The following is a 20231-nucleotide window of genomic DNA, read 5'->3' as shown; positions in this document are numbered from 1 at the left end:
CTCCTCACATTTTAACAGCTGTGGGTTAACAACAAACTCCGCTTTCCAAGAATGAAGATGCACCTGTTGATTTCCCACCCACCGAGTTAGAGGTAAACGCGCGAAGAGCCCTGCCAATAAAAGCGCTCCTGCCGTCTTTTTGCCACCAAACTTGAGCCATCTGCATTTCAGTTCCCAGTATCTCCACCCAGCAGCAGCCCCCCCCCCCTAAAAAAACACCTCGACTGCCTGAGGGACCAAGTGTCCCACTCGGCGCCCTTGCTCCCCTCTGCGCAGGATCAGCGGGGTTTCCCTAGGAGTCAATGAGATTCAAGCCGGCGGGGGGGGGGGAGAAGCCAGCGAGTTGAGGGTCCGCCGGGTGTTGCAACACCGCCTCCTTCCCGTCCTCCCTCCCCTCCTCTTCGGGCTCTCCAAGGCTTGTCAGAGGCCTACGGCCCCAACCTCAAGGCAGCCGCGACGAGGGGCGGCGAGCGGGGGAGAGAAGTTCTAGAAGCGGGCACGTGCGTCGCCAAACTCGCCGCGCACCTCCGCGACTTGCTGGGCGGCGAAACGCTCCGTTCGGCTTCCTCCTTCAGGCAGCACCTGCTGCCGCCGCCGCCGCTGTTGCTGCTGCTGCAGCGGCCAAGGGAGGGCCGGCTTCAGTATTTCCTGTGGAAATCCCGGAGCATTCAGCTCCTCCTCTCGATTCCTCCCCACCCCCGCGCGTGTTTGCGGGTTGGGGACTGAGGAAGGAAGGGAGGAAGGAGCAGAGCTGTTGGCTGTTGTCGCTGCTCCCTTCTGCGTCTGACCGCCGCCCCCCTCCCCGACCTCCTTGTGGCTTTCTGCCGCTCGGCTGTGGCGTCCCGGCGCGACCACCCCCGGCCTCCAGGAGCAGCGTTCTTCCGAGCTAGCTTCTGGACCGGCCGATCTCCCCCACCCCTCGCGCGCGTGCCCCCCTTTGCGTCTCCGGAGGGGAGGAAAGAGTGGGCAACGGGGGGGGGAGGTCGCCGAGCTCCCGCAGTGCTTCTCCGATGGGCAGTTTGCTGAGCGGAGTCAGCTTCAAGGAGCCCACCACGGTGGAGGACTGTGACTCGACCTGGGAGACGGATTCGGAGCCGGAGCTGCAAGACACCGGCGGGGAAGAAGGGCCACCGCTGGAGCAGGCGGGCGGCGGCGAGGGCGACGACGACCCAGCGGCTGACCGGCAGCGGCGGCGACAGCAGCAGCCGCCGCCGCCGCCGCCGCCAGAGGAACCGCTCTCTGCGACAGGCGGCCGGCCGGAAGCCGCCGAGAACCGCGAAGGGGCTGCCGTGGAAGAGGAGAAGGAGGAGGTGGAGAAGGAGGAGGAAAAGGCAGGAGGAGACGGGGTGGCCGAAGAAGACGAAGCCGAGGGCAGGAAGCAGGGAGAGACCGAAGCCCCCGGGCCCGAACAGGTAACCCAGGACCCCTGCAAACTTCTGCCGGGGGTTGGCGGGGCGGAGGGGCGCGCTGGAGCTCTTCCTCGCCGCTTCCTGGACGGGGCCATTGGCGCTCACCTTGGAAAGCGCCGGGGTCTCTCCAAGGTTGGCCGTCGCTTCCCTGTGCGGGCTTGCCACGGATGGCGGGGCGCGAAAGCCAAGGTTACAAGGCTCCCCGTGTGGTTTCTGACTCCTTTTCTCCCGCACCCTTGCTTTTCTCCTTCGCTGCTTCCCTCCCCACCGCTGGAAATATTTGCATGCTTTGTGACTTGGAAGCTAGGCGTGCCTACGGCATCCTCCACCCCCCCCCACGTGTTAGAAAATGGGCTCGACGGGTGGGCGAGGTTGAGGGAAATGCCCCGAGCGTGGGGTGAGTTTGCGATCTCTTGCCCCAGCCTGGTAATTCCGTCTGGGTTTGGTTTTCCTTCCTGTTGCGCCCGTGCCGTGGTGTGGAAAGGGGAGCTGTTGTGGAGGGAGGTTGGGGTTTGTTTCATTCCTCCTTGGCAGACTGAACAAACCGGCCTGGTGTCCTCTGTTGAAAAGGTTCTGATGATTTTAACGTTAAGAATCACAAGACATGCCTAATCCAAGTGGCTTTTCCTCTGCAACCTCTACTTCAGAGAATCGTGTGGGTGAAGACAAAATGCAGTTTCAGAACTGGATTTGCTTGAGGGTCTGACGGTTGAGTCCACCATCTCTACCATGCTTTTACCTATGGGATACGAGTTTCACTGTCTAGAACTAAAATAACTAATAAGAGTCTTCAAGAGAGATAATATATTGGTGTTCTCTCCTGCTTTTATCAAATTCTCTGATGGTTTTTTTTTTTCTTTTTTAAAAAAAACTCAAAATGGGTATATTTTTATTTTTATACTCTTCTGGCAGGAGGTTAGTTTTCAATAGTGTTTTCAATTCACAATCTTAACAGCATGTTAAAAGAAAAAATATTCACATGACTATTTGAATATAGAATGTTAGAATGACTACTGTAAAGTATAGGAAACTGCCAAATTTCAGAGAACTTTACATTCAAGTTTCTCATAAGCACATACATACAGAGGGATATATAGGGATGTGTGTGTGTCTGGGTGTGTGTTCTGGTTGCACATTGGAAACATCTGTCTGGATTTGTTTTCTGAAATCATTCCAGTAAGTGCTTTGCAGTGCAATCCTGTATAGGTCTCAACAGGAAGTCACACTAAATTTAATGGACATACACATGATGTCTTTTGGATAGAGATATATTTTTAATTAAAAAATTTCTGGAATTTAGCAAAGGACAAAAATATATAATAAGAAATCTGTATCATTTTGTGTGTTGATAGAATTCAGAGATTAGCATTTTTTCTTAAAATATGAAAAGAAAACATTCTATAAAAAGGCTGTATTGTAAACTTTTCACTATTTATATTTAATAATTATTTTCCAGCAGTTCTGTTTTCTGTATACATCTACTTTGGTTTTTGTTTTATTAAACTTGAAAATTATAACAGTATTGCAATTTTCAAACTATAATGTAGTTTTTAAATTTGAATTTTAGGTGTACGAAAACTTAATTTTGAAAATATAACTTCTACACTGAATTATGAGTTCCTGTGCAAGTACTACTCTTCTCTCTACTTCACAACATCAGTGCATTTAAATTACTGCATCCTTTTTAAAAAAAACATTATAGATGCTTTAAATAGTTCACCTTTTGATCATGGGTAGAAAAGCAGGATATATATTGATGTACATAGTTGCTATTGAGAAAACTTCATAGATGAGTCTACAAAGTATTCAAAATTTGAATTCAACTTGGATTTCACTTGAGTTGACTGTACCAAATAATCTGTGGAACTCTATTTGCATTAGGCTTAAGGACATTGGGATTATTCAGGCAAAAGACTGGCATTATAAACTTGCTACCTTTTTTCTGGCATGCACTTCTATTTCAGTAATCATTTTAAATCCACTTGCATAATGTTAATGGTACTAGAATCATTTTGTAATCCTCACTCATTTCTTTCATTTACCACATACTAGTTTGTAAGGGGCTGGATGCTAGTCGGAACCTGGCCACTGAAAGTAAGCACTGCCCAGAAATACTGAGAGAACAAAACACAATTTATAGCTAAAGATTGGTATTAACTATGTCTTTGGTAATAGCTATATATTTCTTAAAAGATGCATCCTCAAGAAACACATGCATAAAACAGTCTTCATTCCAAGGTGTCTGCAATATTTTAATTCAACATTGCCCAATTCCCAGCTACTCTAGATAATGAGAAAAATAATTAGTGTTACTTTAATTGTAAAAGAAACTCATAAAACTGTTACAGAAATAATAAGATTATAATGCCGTACAATACACAATACAGTGATAATGCAGTTGTATTAGTTTGCCTGGGCATCTTCTTATGTAGTTGGTAAAGTTCCTGACTAGTTCAATATTGTTGAGATGCAGAGATGCAAATCTCTCTCTCAGATTTATTCTGGATCTCTTGGAGGCTCCAGTCTGTAAAAATGATGGATAATGATTAACGTGCTTTATCTAATACAATGTGGTTAAGAATAGAAGTATGACTAATGAAAAGAAGAGCCACTAAAACAGAATGGATGCCAGCCTATGTGCACTTACGTGGGAGTAAGCCTTCTTGAAAACAATGTGACTGATTTCTGAATAGATATACTGTATGGCAGCATTGCACTGGAAGGGTACTTATTATTTCCTAATCTGCAGCTCTGAACCAAACCCCAGCTGAAGTATGTGTGAATGCTGCTAACATCAGAAAACATCAAACCTGATTCTGGATATGCAGTTGCATATTCTTTCTTAGCCCTCCATAAATAGTTTAAAGTCTTCATTCAAGCATTTTTAATATTTACAGATATTTCAATCAAAGTGTTTCTTGCACTTGTGTCAGTTTAGGGCAATACCAGGCAATACATATGCACATCTTGTTTAATGTCTTGATGCCCATCAGAATAGCTAATAATGTAGTCTTTGACTTATGACTACACTTGAGCCCAAAATTTCTGTTGCTAAGCGTGATGGTTGTTGAAAGAGCTTTGCCTCATTTTACGACCTTTCTTGACACAGCTGTTAAGTGAATCATTGCAGTTGAGTTAGTAACATAGTTGTTAAGTGAATCTGGCTTCCCCCATTGACTTTGCTTGTCAGGATGTTGCAAAAGGTGACCCTGCAATACTGCAACTGTCTTAATATGAACTATTTGCCAAGCCTCTGAATTTTGACCATACAACCACAGATATGCTGCAGTGGTCGTAAGTGTGAAAAATGGTCTTAAGTCACTTTTTTCAGTGCCATTGTAATTTCATACTGTCACTAAATGAATGGTTGTAAGTGAAGGACAACCTGTAGTTTAGAAAACCTAATTTGTTTGTGTCATCATCAGTCCCACTTTCTCTGTATGAAAGATAAACAAGGATATGGATTCAATCACTAGAGCTTTTATGGTATGTTATTTTGTTTAGGGAGATTTTCCTCTTGTTGGATAAAATACATGCAACATCATGTTAAAAGGAAAAGTTACTTTGAACCAAATTTCACTGGTGAGTTCATAGACACATTAATATAATTTTCTTGGCAACTGTACATAACTTGGTTCCCATTGGTTTCTTCCGGGATAGATTTTTAATTTTTGCAATCTAGCCCAGGGGTGCTCAACCGCCAGTCCATGGACTGGTACCGGGCTGCAGCATGCCAGCAACCGGGACACACAAACAAGCGAAGCCCTGTCCACGGGATGCAGGCAGCACACAAAACCACGCCCCCTCCGGTCTGCGGAAAAACCTCTTGTCATGTAACTAATCCCTGGTGCCCAAAAGGTTGGGGACCTCTGATCTAGCCTACAACCTTGCTATTTCCTCGTGACCAATTTTTTGCCTAAATCAGCCAAGGGCAGAAAATGGCAGTGGCATCAAATAGGTTCTCAAGAATACAAAAAAGACACCTATTTTTAAAGTATTTATCTTCTATAGATATTGTCAGGAAAATATTTGGTGATTACAAGCACATATTTACAAAAATGCATATGGCCTTACACTTAATTGACTGTGTGTGTGTGTGTGTGTGTGTGTGTGTGTGTGTGTGTGTGTGTAAATGGAGTAGGAAATGAATGGTGCAAAAATGTTGAACAATTGAGTTGGTTTGAAATTGCTGTAGTTAATGTTTTGATCCAGTGTCTCAGCCCTACACCCACAACTTACTGCACATATTAAAATGAGGTCCACAGTATAATAAGGAAATGAAATACTCCTTTGTGAACAGGCTTGTTTGTACCTGTTGTTTTATGCTGTTTATTCAAGTTAGCTTTGAGTAGGGGAACAGATGCACCAAGGTATATTGCAGTTCTGTGTTTTCAAGGTTCATGCAATAGATTCCTCTCTAAAATGGCATTCACCCTTTTCCAGATACGAGTGTGTGTTTCAGGCTTTGACTTGGCAATATTCAACTTTACACTGCTATTTTAAAGTTTATTGTGTTGAATTTTGTGAAGCTTTCTCCAGCCTGTCTCCTTCAGTATGCAGAAAAAGATTTAGGAGTTGTTTTCATAGTAGTTCTCTGCATGTGAACAGTTCCAACGTTTTAAAAATATTTCTCAGACTATGAGGCATGATTACTGACAAACAGTAATGGCAAACAGTGACATTCCAAAGATTGCTCTGAGATTTCACAGCCAATTCTGTATATTTGAATATTGTTTTACAAAAGTCTAACTGTACTCTAGCCGTTGCCTGGCACAAAAGACTCTTACCTCCTACAGTTTTCATATTGATCTTAATGTTATCTGTTTTCTAAACTGAGATACAATTTTGCAAACTTAGCTTTTTAGTTAAGTTTATTCCAATACGATGTAACTGTACAATATGATTTCTGCTCCTGATCTCTTTATAACTCACCTCATACTTTATTAGATTTGTTCTGAAGCATCTCCAAACCTCCAGAACAGAGAAAGGGTAGCTTGTTCTATTGACACAAACCAACATCATCAGCACAAAAATTCACTGAATCCTTCACCTCTGGTGAGATGGACAGCATGCTGGATGGATGGATAGATGATAGATAGATAGATAGATAGATAGATAGATAGATAGATAGATAGATAGATAGATCACATTTTATAAGCTATTATGTATGATTTTTTCCATGGATGATAATTATTTTCAGTTGGTTCAGGTAGTCCTCAACTTATGACCACAATTGAGCCCAAAATTTCTGTTGCTAAGTGGGACAGTTGTTAAGTGAGATTTGCTGCATTTTATGATCTTTCTTGCCACAATTGTTAAGTGAATCACTGCAGTTGTTAGGTTAGCAACACGGCTGTGAAGTGAATCTGGCTTCCTCATTTACTTTGCTTGTCAGAAAGTCACAAAAGGTGATCACATGAACACAGAACATTACAGCTGTCATAAATACGAGTCACTTGCTAAGCATCTGGATTTTGATCACATGACCATGAGGATTCTGGAACAGTGTGAAAAACCTTCATAAATCACTTTTTTTCAATGCTGTTGTAACTTTGAATGGTCGTTGAATGAACTGTTATAAGTCGAGGACTACCTGTATTCCATTTGATGGCATCAGTTCTGTCATATTTCCATGTTATGAGATACTTAGAGTGTCTAAAATACCTTAATTATGGGAAGGTATTGAATGACACCATTTGGACTCGCACAGATCACAAAGCTCCTTTAAATTGATGTAAGTTGTACATTTGGCTATCCATGAACAATTACTTTAGTTAGCTTTATTATGCTGCTTCAGGACCAGAAATTGTCACTTTATTCATTCATTTCATTCATTCATTCATTCATTCGGTCGGTCGTTCAATTTCTATAGCTGCTCATCTCAGTCAGTGGCTCTGGAAACATTTTAAAACAATAAAAAATTTAAAAAACAAAAACATCCAAAATAAATACACATGCAGCTGAGATACTTGGCCAGTTAGCAATGAAGCTAGGAAAAGCTGGGGGGGGGGCATTCAGCACCTCAGGTTCGGGAACGTAGGCAGGTTATTAGGGCCTTAACGAAAGGCTGACAGGGTTGGGGCCATTCTAATCTCTAAAGCAGAGATCTCCAACCTTTCCAGGCTCGTGACCCAGAGGGAAGGAGACCAGGTTTTAAATTGGTGCACACGCAAGTGCATGCACAAACAGTGCCATGTGCACTGGCGTGGCACTAGCAGCCCCATTCACGCATTCGCAAATGGGCTGCGCACACTCGCCCGGCGCTAGCCCCATTCGTGCCCAAGTGCATGCGCAAATGGGGCATGGACGCTAGCATGAGTGGTGAGGAGTGCGCGCACACATGTGCATGCACCAGCCAGCCATTCCCATAGGTTGGGGACCCCTGCTGTAAAGGAAGGATGTTTCAAACAACAGAGGCCACTGTAAGAAAAACTCATCTTGTTGTCCCCGCCAGTCGATACTCTTTGGCTGATGGGATATGCAGCAGGCTCATTTGGGTAGATCAGTTTGAATGAATAGAGACTCTTGGATAACCCCATTAATATTCCCCCCCCCCCGATAACGTCATTAATATTTCCCCCATCCCAATTGAAGAAAAAATATTAGTAATCAGCAGATTATAGACAAGCATTCTAAGTATCTTAATATTCTAGAAGAAGAGTTGAGAAAAAAAAGAAATTTATCAAATATTTTAAAAGCTGTATCTAGAACTAAGATCATAATAATGCAACATAATTCTTACATGTTTTTTAAATTTGTTAATAAAGAAATATGTCATGTTAATTTGTAATAAAGAACAGTTTCATTCTTTTAATATAGCTGCTCAGTGATTGCTCAAACGTTGGTGCTTAGTTGTATTGACTTAACCTTCCCAGGATTTTGCAGGACTGCCTGCAAAGTCACAGTTATATGAAAATTATATGACAATGAATATGTGATAGTTCCTACATTAATTAGATACATACAGGTCTTCTGATTTTCACAATGACATTAGTTTCAAAAAGTAGGAATACCACAATAAAATCTATAATATTTACATCTTGGTTTATATAAAAACTGGGTTCGTTTCAGGTACATACAACCAGACCCTCATGTGTGACTGTCTAGCTATTTTATTGTTCTATGCCTAATTCATAGGAATCTCTCCAGACTGACAGCTTTCACCTGGGAAAGACTAGATAAGGTTCAAATGCATTGGCGATGGGGGTCAGATCTTGCCCTCTTGTGTTTACATAATGAGCCCAGACTAATTCCCTGCTGGAACTGGGACAGTTGCTCTTGAAATAACTATTTATTCAATTTCTTCAACCATTCTCTTACACTGTTTAGCTTAGTATGTTACAATCTGGATTATAAGCATTGTATGCGACTTAGCACAATGTACGAACTTAACCCAAACTAGTTTGCTCAAGTAACTTTTTGGAGAGAGGTATCCAGACTGAATAGTGCCGTTGCTTGTTATCAAAGCCATAGAATGGGAAACATCAGATCTTAGTCTTGAAGACAAATAAGATTCCTTGAAAAAGCTTACTGATACACATGGTTGTAAAACTTCCAGGTTACCTACTTGTGGTGTTCATTAACATTTTGTTGGAGCAGTCATACCTGGAATTGGTAGACATCAAGTAGAGTTCCTTTGGAAGACCCTCCAAGCTGCAGGAGATCTGGGGTGGAGGATATAAAAATCATGGTTGGAGAGGATCTCAGAAACAAAAGAAAAAGAACCAGGGTTGGAAAATGGAAGGGTGAAGATGTATAAATAATTCAAGTGGTAATGTAGAAATAATATTAAGTTTGTGCTGCCAAATGTTCCATATACAGGTAGTCCTTGACTTAAAACCATTTATTTAGTGATTGTGTGAAATTACAATGGCACTGAAAAAAAGTAATTTATGACCGATTCTCGCTCTTAGGCTTGTTATAGTACAGTAATGGCGAACCTTTTAGAGACTGAATGCCCAAAAACTGGCCCAGCCCTACCCCCTGCCCCACCCCTGCTCTGCCCCCTTCCCCCCACCTGCCCACAGGACCACTCACCACTTCCAGGGCCTGCCGCAGATCGCCCAGGCAGCCTAGCAGCATTATGGCGGCCACACCCTCTGCCCACGTCCTGAAGCATCAATTGCATGATAGGGTGTGAGGGCAGAGTCTTGTCTACACTGCCTGGCTGCCATGTTCTTGGTGCGCTGCTCCGTGTGGGCCACGCTCGAGGGCGACTCTCCTTCAGGGGGGCTGCTGGAGAGGAGGGGGTCACAGGGGAGGCAAAGCTGGGGCAATGGCACGTGTGCCCACAGAGAGGGCTCCGAGTGCTGCCTCTGGCACCCGTGCCATAGGTTCGCCACCACTGCTATAGTATATTCCCCACTGTCACATGATCAAAATTCAGACTCCCGACAACTGGTATGTATTTATGATGATTGCAGTATTCCAGGGACACATTTGTGATCTTCCCAGCTAGCTTCCAACAATGAGTCACCATGTGATTCACTTAACAACTGCAGCGTTTTGCTTAACAAACATGGCAAAAAGGTCATAAAATCAGGCTCAACTTATTTAACAACCATCTTCTTAGCAATGGAAATTCTACTCCCAATTGTGGTCGTAAATCGAGGATTACCGGTATGAGGATTTACCTTAAATGGTTATGCTCATTCTGCTGCTTCTCACTGAGATTTTTTTCTCTTTCAGGGGGATGATTCAATTGATGTGACGGCTAAACCAAAGAGAAGTTTTTATGCTGCAAGAGACTTATATAAATATCGTCATCAATATCCAGTAAGAACATTTTGTATTCTGGGAGCATTTATTAAAATAAAGACTTTTGCAGTTCCAGTGGAGACACTTAATTTTTTAGAAAAAAATTATAGTGGCCTTGAAAGATGGATAATGAGAGATATTGGTGAACTCTACCAGCCCCCATAATTGCCATTTTGATGGGGGTTATTAAAATATAATTATATTTTATTTCAAATGTTTATTGGTTAATTGTTTTTCTTAATGACACCTGTATAGAGAACTCAACAGCAAATGAACTATATAACACAACTTAATGACACCTGTATAGAGAAGTCAACAGCAAATGAACTATATAACACAACTCTTACAGTGCAATTACTAATTTGCCTGTTACATATCCCATGGAAATAAAAAAAATGACACTAAAAACGAAACTGAAATGAAAAGAGTTTGTAATCACTTTACCACTGATTTTATGTATCAGCTATTTGAGATATATGCTTACTTGAAAGCAAGATTTTTTTTTAACTTCAGTGGTTTTCTTTATTTTGTGAACATGTTTTAGATTCATTGATTGATTATGTGTTTTCAAATTGGTTTCAACTCCTGGCAAACAAATAGATACACTCTATGTTTCTGAGATTGTTTAAGAGATTTTACTTAAAGCTAAATAGGGCAATTCTACACTGTAAGTAACTATTCAAAAATCAGTCTTGCTCAATTCAGTGAGAGTCACTTCTAAATAAGGGACTATAGCAGTGGTTCTCAACCTGTGGGTCAGGACCCCATTTGGGGTCGAACGACCATTTCACGGGGGTCGCCAAACAGGGCTGTCCGCCATTTTTTCCCCCTTTTCTTTGGCCACGCCCCTGGCACCCGGTGATGTATAAGTGGTTGGGGGTCACCACAACATGGGGAACTGTATTATGGGGTCACGGCATTAGAAAGGTTGAGAACCACTGGACTATAGGATGGTAGCCTAATAATTCATACTATATACCAAAATTAATATTAGACCAACAATCAAGCAGTAAAGAATACCCTGATCAAAGAGCCATCAAGAGCATAACGCACCAACACTGACAGGAGATGCTATGAGTATAAAAATAGAGAGCAAGCCCCTCTCCCTTCTAGCACTGATGATGTTACATAGTTGGGTAATTAAATGTCTGCAAGAAAACAAGCTCAGAGAGCACCAAGGAACCCACAGTTCAACCCTGAGCTACAAATATTCTCTTCTATTTAGTAACTCAAATTATACATTTACAATTATTATATTTTTTTGGCTTATCTATGATATCTATGTGATATCAAATTGCCTTAAAAAGTTTAATCCGTTATCCTGTTACATTTTATCCATCTCTCTTGTTTCTAGACTAGTCTAGCAAATTGTACTTTGGATTACATAAAAACATACCTGTAATAATTTTGGTTACAGACTATTTCTTATGGAGTATTTTTGCGTTTGTCTTCCTTTCTGCTCAGCAGAACTTTAAAGAATTGAGATACCAAAATGATTTGTGCAATCTCCGCTTTTACAAGAACAAAATTCCCTTTAAACCTGACGGTAAGTATCTGGTACCTAGTTCAATTTCAGATGTATATAAATCAGATGGCCCAAACTAGTTCTATTTTGCATTTGACTTTATAGATCTGTATTTGTGCATATTGAGATGGAAATAAGACATGTTGAGTTTATTTCTCCTTCACCTTGTTTGCAAGGGTTCTCATCATGACTTTACCCCCAAAATATGTCTTTGAGGCGTTACCATGAGTTTAAGATTCAGAACATCAATGTGTGTGACTGCAATGAGGATTTGCTGTCCTACATGATGGAGGAAAGAAGTGATTCAGCTGTGATTCAGCTTAGGTTTCTAGAAGTTTCAGGAAATCTCATGCCCTTTTGAAGGTCTTTGAGGCACCATGATTCTGAAGTTAGCTTTGCATCACTGAGTCTGTGTGCTTAGTATCATAGAGTCATAGAGATGGAAGGGACCTTGGAGGTCTTCAACAGGTGAAGAAGGGTAAAGGACATTGTTTGATCTTTGGCAATAGTTAATCCCATATATTTCTTTGTCCTTCAACCATTGAAAGAATATTAATGTGTTCATTTTAACAATAAGTACTAAGTACTAAAACTAGTTTAAAAATGGCTTTTTAAAGATTTTTACTTGTACTTACATTTACACTGAATTCCTGAATGGTATTTAGAAGGTTATGTTGCTTGGTATATTTATAGGGGTTTATATTGAAGAGGTCTTGAATAAATGGAAAGGAGATTATGAAAAGTTGGAACACAATCACACTTATATACAATGGTTGGTATCTTTTACTTTTAATTTCTTTTTAATAAATTGGTGAAAGTCATTTCAGTTTCAGAAAAACTTGTAAATCTGTTTTAAATGTAGGCTGTTTCCACTCAGAGAGCAAGGACTGAATTTCTATGCAAAAGAATTAACAACCTGTGAAATTGAGGTAAAGCATCTAATTCATAGTGTAATGCTAATATTTAATCATTTGAACTAGAATAACTTTGTATATTTAATGCTCTTGGTGTTTGTGCGTTCTTGCAAAAAAAAAATCTGTTACAGGAGTTCAAAAAAACGAAAGAAGCGATCCGAAGATTCCTGTTAGCTTACAAGATGATGCTGGAGTTTTTTGGGATAAAATTAATCGATAAAACTGGGAATGTGGTACGAGCTGCTAACTGGCAAGAAAGATTCCAGCACTTGAATGAGTAAGTAAGGTCTTCAGAGATGCTTGATTCTCTCCAGATTTGTTTTTCTAAGCAGTTATTACACTTTTCTTCCTCTCTTGGTCGTAAGTTGTGATGGTTGTAAAATAGGGTGGTCATTAAGCAAACTAGTGGTTCACTATGGGCACAGTTTTGCTGAAAAACAGACGTACAGTAAGTGCCAATTTTTTGGCAAAAATGTAGTTATGTGACTGTGGAACGCTACAAATGGACATAAATGTGGACATGTTGCCAAGTGCCCAAAGTTTGGTCACATGACCATGGGAGGAACACAATTGTTCAGACTTCAAATCCAGGTCGTAAGTAGCCCCAAGGTAGATCCGTTACAACTGTGAGTGGGCATAAGTCAAGGAGTACATGTATGAAGATACTCAATGATATCAAAGGCAGAGGAAGTAGACAAGATTTATCTTGTTTCCTCACCTTTTTTTCTGAATGCAAGCCAGACACACTTTTATTCTCTTCTTTTCATATAGTAACATTCTCTCCCACATTAAAAAAAAAAATAGAAAGAGATGCAGCTGTAATATCAGTTTTATTAAGATGTAGAATACAATGAATACATAGTCTATACTGTATCTATATGTGATTAGAAAGGCACTTCTGGGAAACATGGGACTGTTTCCATAATGGGGTCCCTGAATGCTTGTCCCTCATTTGTTGATAATGATATTTGGCTTGAACAGTGATATTGTTCCCATAACCTTTGCTTGTCTATGCAGCATTGGCTGTTCCTAGAAGAAGCAAATGTTGGAAGGCAGATTTCAGATAGAATGCAGTTAGCAATGGTGCTAATTTTCTCCAAAGTCTTTTAGGAAGAATTCAAGTGTTGTCCTTGACTTGGCAGCAGCATAAAAGTTAGAAAGACTAAACTATTTCTCAGCTAAATGTTACAGACCTAACCTGATCTGAATACTATCTGTTCAGGGACCAGATGTTCTCTAGAAGCATCTGGTCCAACTGCTTCTAACTATATACTTTGTTGTTTTAACTTCTGTATTCATGCCATAGCCATGGCCTTTGCTGAGCTAGATTTTTGTCCTCCATCTCTTGCCCATTGATCAATTTCCATTTTTACTTACAAGAATCAATCATACAGATCATGCAGCCGTCCCATTTATGACACATACCGGCTCTATAGATGCTTAGCAGCATTGGTGATCTTCTGCTTTAGGAAATCTCTTGAAATTAACTAGTCAAAAATAGGTTTTGGTCTCAACTAGGTAGAAAATTAATAATAGGGGATTTTGTCCAAATTAAGGACTTGGTATTTTACTATTTAATCATTCATTTCTAACTTTCTGCTGTTGGAATAATCAATTATATGATCATTCATTTCTAACTTTCTGCTGTTGGAATAATCAATTATATGAATGCTGTATAAGAGCCCCCCAGTGCGATGCTTAAATATACAAACCATCAAATCAATAATTGCATTCCTGCAGCCATTAAATTATATAAAACCAAGATTGTGGGCTTGCTGATATATGGTGCCCAGGTATAGGTTTACCCTCCTCTCTTGGAAGCTATTCAGTCTAGACTTCTAAAAACTGTTCTTCATGTTCCTCTCTCAACCTTAAAAGCCGTTACATGGTACTGTATGTATGGCTGTATCTTACTTGAGGCCTGCCTAAGAATATGCCATGTCAGTTTCTCATTGAAAATAATGTTCTGGAGAGCATCTGTAGGCAGGCAAACTGACTCTGATTTGGTACATTGTGGCTATATCATTCTTTGGACCAACAAAGATTTGATTATGGAGGATTTGGCATTTAGGTCTTCAAAATGACAAGAGCTGAATTTACTCATTTTCATTATCATGCAATTGCTGATCCCTCTTGGACAATCCTTAGACATTTTTATAACATTTTGCATGTTCCTCACAGGAGGGTTCTTTTTTTATATTGGCCTAAATTGATGTATTTCCTGTTAGGATGACAATAGGCAGATACATTAGTCTTCCGTATGATAACCATATTGGTGTATGTTCAAACACGGAGGATGAGTCACTGAGTTATATTCTGTTAAATTGCTATTCACTCACTCATAACATTTGGCAAAAACCCGATTGTCGGAAATCTTAGTCATTTGACTAATAGGTTTCTGATTTCTCTCTGCAAAACCAATATGGCAGCCGCTAAAAAGGTTGCCAAGTTTTTAACAACTCTAGCTTGCAGAAATTCACCTGATACCCCCTGTTTAGTACCAATTGTTTCAAATCCAGTTTATCATATACCGTATTTTCCGGCGTATAAGATGACTTTGTAAAGCATGCAAATCGGCGCCGAAGTCAGGGGTTGTCTTATACGCCGAGTCGTCTTATACGCTGGAAATTACGGTAGTTTCTGGCGTATAAGATGACTTTCTAGGCATGCAACTCGGCACCGAAGTCGGGGGTTGTCTATACGCCGGAAAATACGGTAGTTCTAAGTTCTCTTTTCATTGTTTATCGGTCTCTGACATCGGTCAATCAAGAAAAGAGGGGGGTTCAAGATAGGAATGCTGCTTTTGTCAGCTTTTATATTCCATAACATGTATAAACAGATGATTGAAATTTATCTATCAGGGTGAGACTTTTCTTTTGATACTTGACATTTAGTCCTTCTTTTGTCAAGGATACCAGCAGCGATGATTTTTCAGCTATATTTTTTCCTCCTGAAATTTTTTTTTTCCAACTGTCATTTTGAATCCAGTTTATCTTTCTTTGCAGATCCCAACATAATTACCTGAGAATCACCCGGATTCTGAAGAGCCTCGGTGAACTTGGTTATGAAAGTTTCAAGCCTCCTCTTGTGAAATTGATCCTTCACGAGGCTCTGGTGGAAGAAACCATCCCCAATATTAAACAGAGTGCTCTGGAATATTTTGTGTACACCATTAGAGATCGAAGAGAGAGGAGAAAGCTCCTACGGTTTGCCCAACAGCACTACATGCCTTCTGACCATTTCATATGGGGGCCACCGAGGAAACAGAAGCCGGAAGGAAGCAAACCCAGTAAAAAGCTGCCTTCACCCGTGTCCCTTCGTAACAGTTCTACTTGTAAACATAAAAAGACAAAAGATCTTAAGAACGTATCTGAAATTTGTAACTCAAGGAATAAAACCAATGGTGAGAAAAAGACAGAGCATATTAAAAATGGTACAGATAGTGATCAGAGTAAGAAAACCAGCTCCCCTGAAGTTGTTAAGCAGGGCAGTATGGTAAAAAATAGTAGCGCTGAGTGTCAGAACTCTAAAATGGACGTTGTTGAGCCTTTGAATCAGAAGGAGACTATTTCTCATTTAAAAAAACATAAAGGCAAAAACAAGGAAAACGTTAGCCAAGACTGCAAACATTTGGAAGATACAGAAAAAGATTCATGTGAGACTAAAAACAATTCAACAAATATGTCATCAGATATGCAAGACAATATATGTAAGGATAAAAACCTGGCAAGCTCATCTGTAAGAAATAAAGAGTGAAATCTTCTACTGCTTGTGACAAAATGGTTTTTCACTTGTAGAAAATTGTTAAGGAACAAGAGGTCTTTGATATTGGATCCAGTGCTGGCTACATCAGCTTAGCCTCTGTGGGGCTGTGGTTTCTTTAATTTGTTCACGGTTTGTACTTCTCCCAGCTGTGTATTAAGCTTACAAACTGCATATTGCTTAAGTCCAAGAAAAAAACTTCATTTAAATCTGTTTCCTATGCATAAAAATCTAAGGTTTATTTTTATTGTGTATTTTATTTAAACTCTTTTAATTAACTCTAAGATTTTGTTTTCAAAATAAGGATGCAAGATAGACTTCCAAGGAGCCAAAGTTAGTGTCTCTTCAGCAGATAACTATGCTAATATTTAGAGTGCCTACCATTGCTTAAAAATTGGAATTTAGCCGTATTCTTATTTAACACAGAAAGTGGACCTCAGAGATTTGAGCTAAACTCAAGCACAGCCTTGAATCACACTGGGCAAACTATATTAATTCAGCTCCTTTTCAAGCTTGACTATTAGAACTCGTAATTAATTTCCCTAGGTTATTAATGAGAAAATACAGCAAAGTAGCAAATTGCTACTATTTGCATACCAGCCTCCCAACATACGCTTACAGTTTGTTATTGCCATTTCTCTTGATATCTCCTTTTAACACAATGCACTGAATGAAGTGTTGGAAAAATAGGATTCAGAGCTGTTAATGAGAATACAGTATAAGGTATTTAAATGTTTTAAAATAATGACACCTTGCTCAGGTACGATATTCCAAATGAAAACTCATTTATCATGATGACACATCAGCAAAGTTCCTGTGAATATAAAATGGGGTAAAATGTATTCTGCTTGCATGTTTTCTGCTTTCCATTATTTATTATCTCACTTCATCCCCCTCCCTTTTTGTTGTCATTCTTGCATGGACTTGCACACCTCTGAGAATGAAGGTAAGCATTTCGTCCATGTTTACTTCAGTATCTGGAGCAATCACTGGTAGGAGGGAATCATTCCCCTTGAGGGGTTTCATTCCTGTGGATAAAGGCTTTCGTATAAAACAGGAAAATTTAAACGTTGCAAAGACCCCAAAAAATTGTGTATCCAGCTTTTCTAGGACAGAAAAACACTATTTTAAATATGACCTCCCTGGAATTTCAGAACGGATTTAAAAAGCCCTTTATAGACAGGAGCTTTCATCTTATTTTTCTGCCAGCCTTCCTGAAAATTCCTACCAATAATTTTACTGTTGGAGTTTACTGCAGGAAATCCTTCTCAGCATGTTGATATTTGCACAAGGCATCTCACTGTTCTCTTGCTTGCTTCTCCCTCTCTTCACCTCTGACCCAGGAAGTATTCCCAGGGAAGGAGTTATAGTACATTTCTAAAAGTTGAAGTCTGTTAATGCAAAGGACTCGAAAGACGTTGCCAGAGCTAGGAAGATTCACAGGGCCTCCTAGTGAGTCAATATAGCTCTCTATCAAAGTCATAATTATAACACTCTTAATATATAGTTTAATTATCCTTCCTCAAATCAAAAAACATGTAGATGAAAAGAGGAGACATTTAATAAAATGGTAATCTACGTGATTGGGCTTATTTGTGATATTAGTTTGGGTTAAGAACAGGAAAGAACTTGTGTGTATGTGTTAGTACTTTTGTCCCACAAGCTCATGGACTGTTTGCATGACATGCTAAACTACAGGCAATTCTCAACTTACAACCATTCATTTAGAAATCATTTGAAGCTAAAAAAGCATCACATAAAGCGATTTACAATTGCTCCTCGTACTTAACAACTGTTACAGCATTCCCCTGGTCTTGTAATCAAAATTTGGGTGCTTAGCAATTGGTTTGCATTTGCAGTGGTTCAGCATCCCGGGATCAGGTGAACTCCATTTGCAGCCTTCCCAGACAGCTTCCAACAAGCAAAGGCAATGGGGAAAACTGTGTTTGCTTAATGTCCCCATGATTCACTTAGCAGCCATGGCCAAAAAAAAAAAAAAAAGTCAGGCATGACTCACATAAAAACCCATCTTGCTTAACAATGGAATCCTGATCCCAATTCTGAACATAAATCGAGAACTAGCTGTGAAGTAAGAGGGGAAGAGGTAGTGATACTGGTGCTGGTGGAGAGATAAATAATACATAAATAATACATCCTAACCCGTTTATCCCATGGTGGTTGTGTCTTAAACCAGGTATTCCAAGTCAGCCCTGCAGTGTGGCCGTGGAAAAGAGGGTTAAACATGTCTCCATGCTGGCTGCACTGTCAGGGCACATTCTAGGTACTTCTTCCTGATTATTTTTCTTGTTTTTACTTTCTCTGCCCCTAATGCTCAGATTGCAGCCATGTAGGATAAAATGGACATAAAGATGCTGACTTTAAAAAGCAGGAAGTGATGGTCACTTATTGAGGTGAGACTGCCTGACTGGTAGTCTGCTGCTGGCTTATAGACGTTCAGAGAGGGTAGCATTAGGCTGGGTTAATTGTGCAACGCAAACGTAGCTCATCAGTCCAGAAACCCACAATCTAGTAGAAATAGTAAATAGGCTCCCAGGTAATAGGAACGTACTGTTAAGCTCTATTTTTCCTTCACTCCAGAAAATTCTGCTTTTGGCACCATCTTCTGTTAAAAGAATTCTAATTTGGCTTTTAGAAAACATGACTCCCAACTGTCCAGGGCATTGTCAATTACTGGAATTCAGCGAGTAGCAGCACGCACCAACAAAGATTTTGTGGGCCTGTGCTGAGAATACTTGCATATCTTTCGTTGTTCCTCCCACCTGTGGGATGCACAGAAACAAAAAATAATTGCAAATAAAGCTTTTGTGTATTATTTGTTTTTCCCATCTTACCAGCACTGACTGTTGTATGCCAACTGTGATGGGTTAGTCCTCTGTCTGCAAGTTCACAGGATACATGGATTAAAGTACAACAGTATTGGAACCCTGGGGGTGGCAGTTGTTTCTAAGATTTTCCTTAAATATAAGTAATGCTGCCTTTTTGAATTGTGCAAATTTTTTAAAAACATACAGATTGAATTTTGTCTTGTTAATGTCAAAAGTATAATTAAATTGTATTCCTGTCTTTCGATCTGGCTTAGTAGATGTTTTTCAAGCATATGGCATGGAGGTGGGGAATTGGTACAAATTCTGCTTTGATAATGATCCTTTTAGATGATATACATGTAGCTGGGGCGCTTGCCAAGCATGTATACCACGAAGCAGCTTGCAGATTTTTTTTTTTCTTGGTAAAACCAAGGAACTCTTTATGAATGCTTCCTACCCTGTCACTTCTTGGCTGCCTTTCAGTGTTGGCATGCAGCAATCTCTAGCAACAGCAAGCATCTAAAATGGCAGCACAATACAATGTTCCTTGAATGAAGGAATATTAGAAGTTATTTTGTAATAAAACATTACATCTCCCGCTTTCGGTTACACATATCCACATGCCTACACATTTGCCCCCAAAAAATGATGCAATTTCATTTTCAATATTTGCTGGCTCAGTTTTGTGATTCAAACTCAGGTTTCAAATGTTGACTTTTAAGCTTTTTGAAAATCATAGCTGTTTTCCCTTATTTCTGGAGGCAGGTTTCTTCTGCCTAGTTCACTCATCACTTAAGATCAGACCAGTTTGTGATTCTAATGGTGGTGGTGGTGCTGTTGCAGCAGGCAGAAACTTGTTTTCTTGATGGTGATTGCACCTAAGCTTCTGCATGTTGTATCTCAGTGTTTCCCAAACTTGACAATTTTAAGGCATGAGGACTTCAACTCCCAGAATTCCACAGCCAGCGTTGCTGGCTGTGGAATTCTGGGAATTGAAGTCCTCATGCCTTAAAATTGTCAAGTTTGGGAAACACTGTTG

At 40.2% G+C, this 20231-nt stretch overlaps 1 protein-coding gene across 2 annotated transcripts; it reads left to right on the top strand.

Moving 5' to 3' along the window:
- The first annotated feature begins 312 nt into the window (after positions 1 to 312).
- Positions 313 to 19457, top strand: OGFRL1 (opioid growth factor receptor like 1). 2 transcript variants are annotated; one of them, XM_039346704.1, is made up of 7 exons: positions 313 to 1412; positions 10098 to 10184; positions 11631 to 11712; positions 12385 to 12463; positions 12554 to 12620; positions 12737 to 12882; positions 15611 to 19457. In XM_039346704.1, the coding sequence occupies exons 1-7, from the start codon at positions 1011 to 1013 to the stop codon at positions 16359 to 16361; spliced, it is 1614 nt and encodes a 537-aa protein (XP_039202638.1). In that variant the 5' UTR covers positions 313 to 1010; the 3' UTR covers positions 16362 to 19457. The 2 variants fall into 2 exon arrangements, with proteins under 2 accessions (XP_039202638.1, XP_039202639.1); XM_039346705.1 differs by having other exon boundaries at positions 314 to 1412; positions 11634 to 11712.
- Positions 19458 to 20231: the final 774 nt, after the last annotated feature.

The sequence above is a fragment of the Crotalus tigris genome, unplaced genomic scaffold (assembly GCF_016545835.1).
Source record: "Crotalus tigris isolate CLP2741 ecotype Arizona unplaced genomic scaffold, ASM1654583v1 scf7180000018016.4438896, whole genome shotgun sequence".
Classification (NCBI taxonomy): Eukaryota; Metazoa; Chordata; class Lepidosauria; order Squamata; family Viperidae; genus Crotalus; species Crotalus tigris.
The sequence above is the reverse complement of the archived record's forward strand: the minus strand, read 5'-3'. Positions and strand labels throughout refer to the sequence as shown.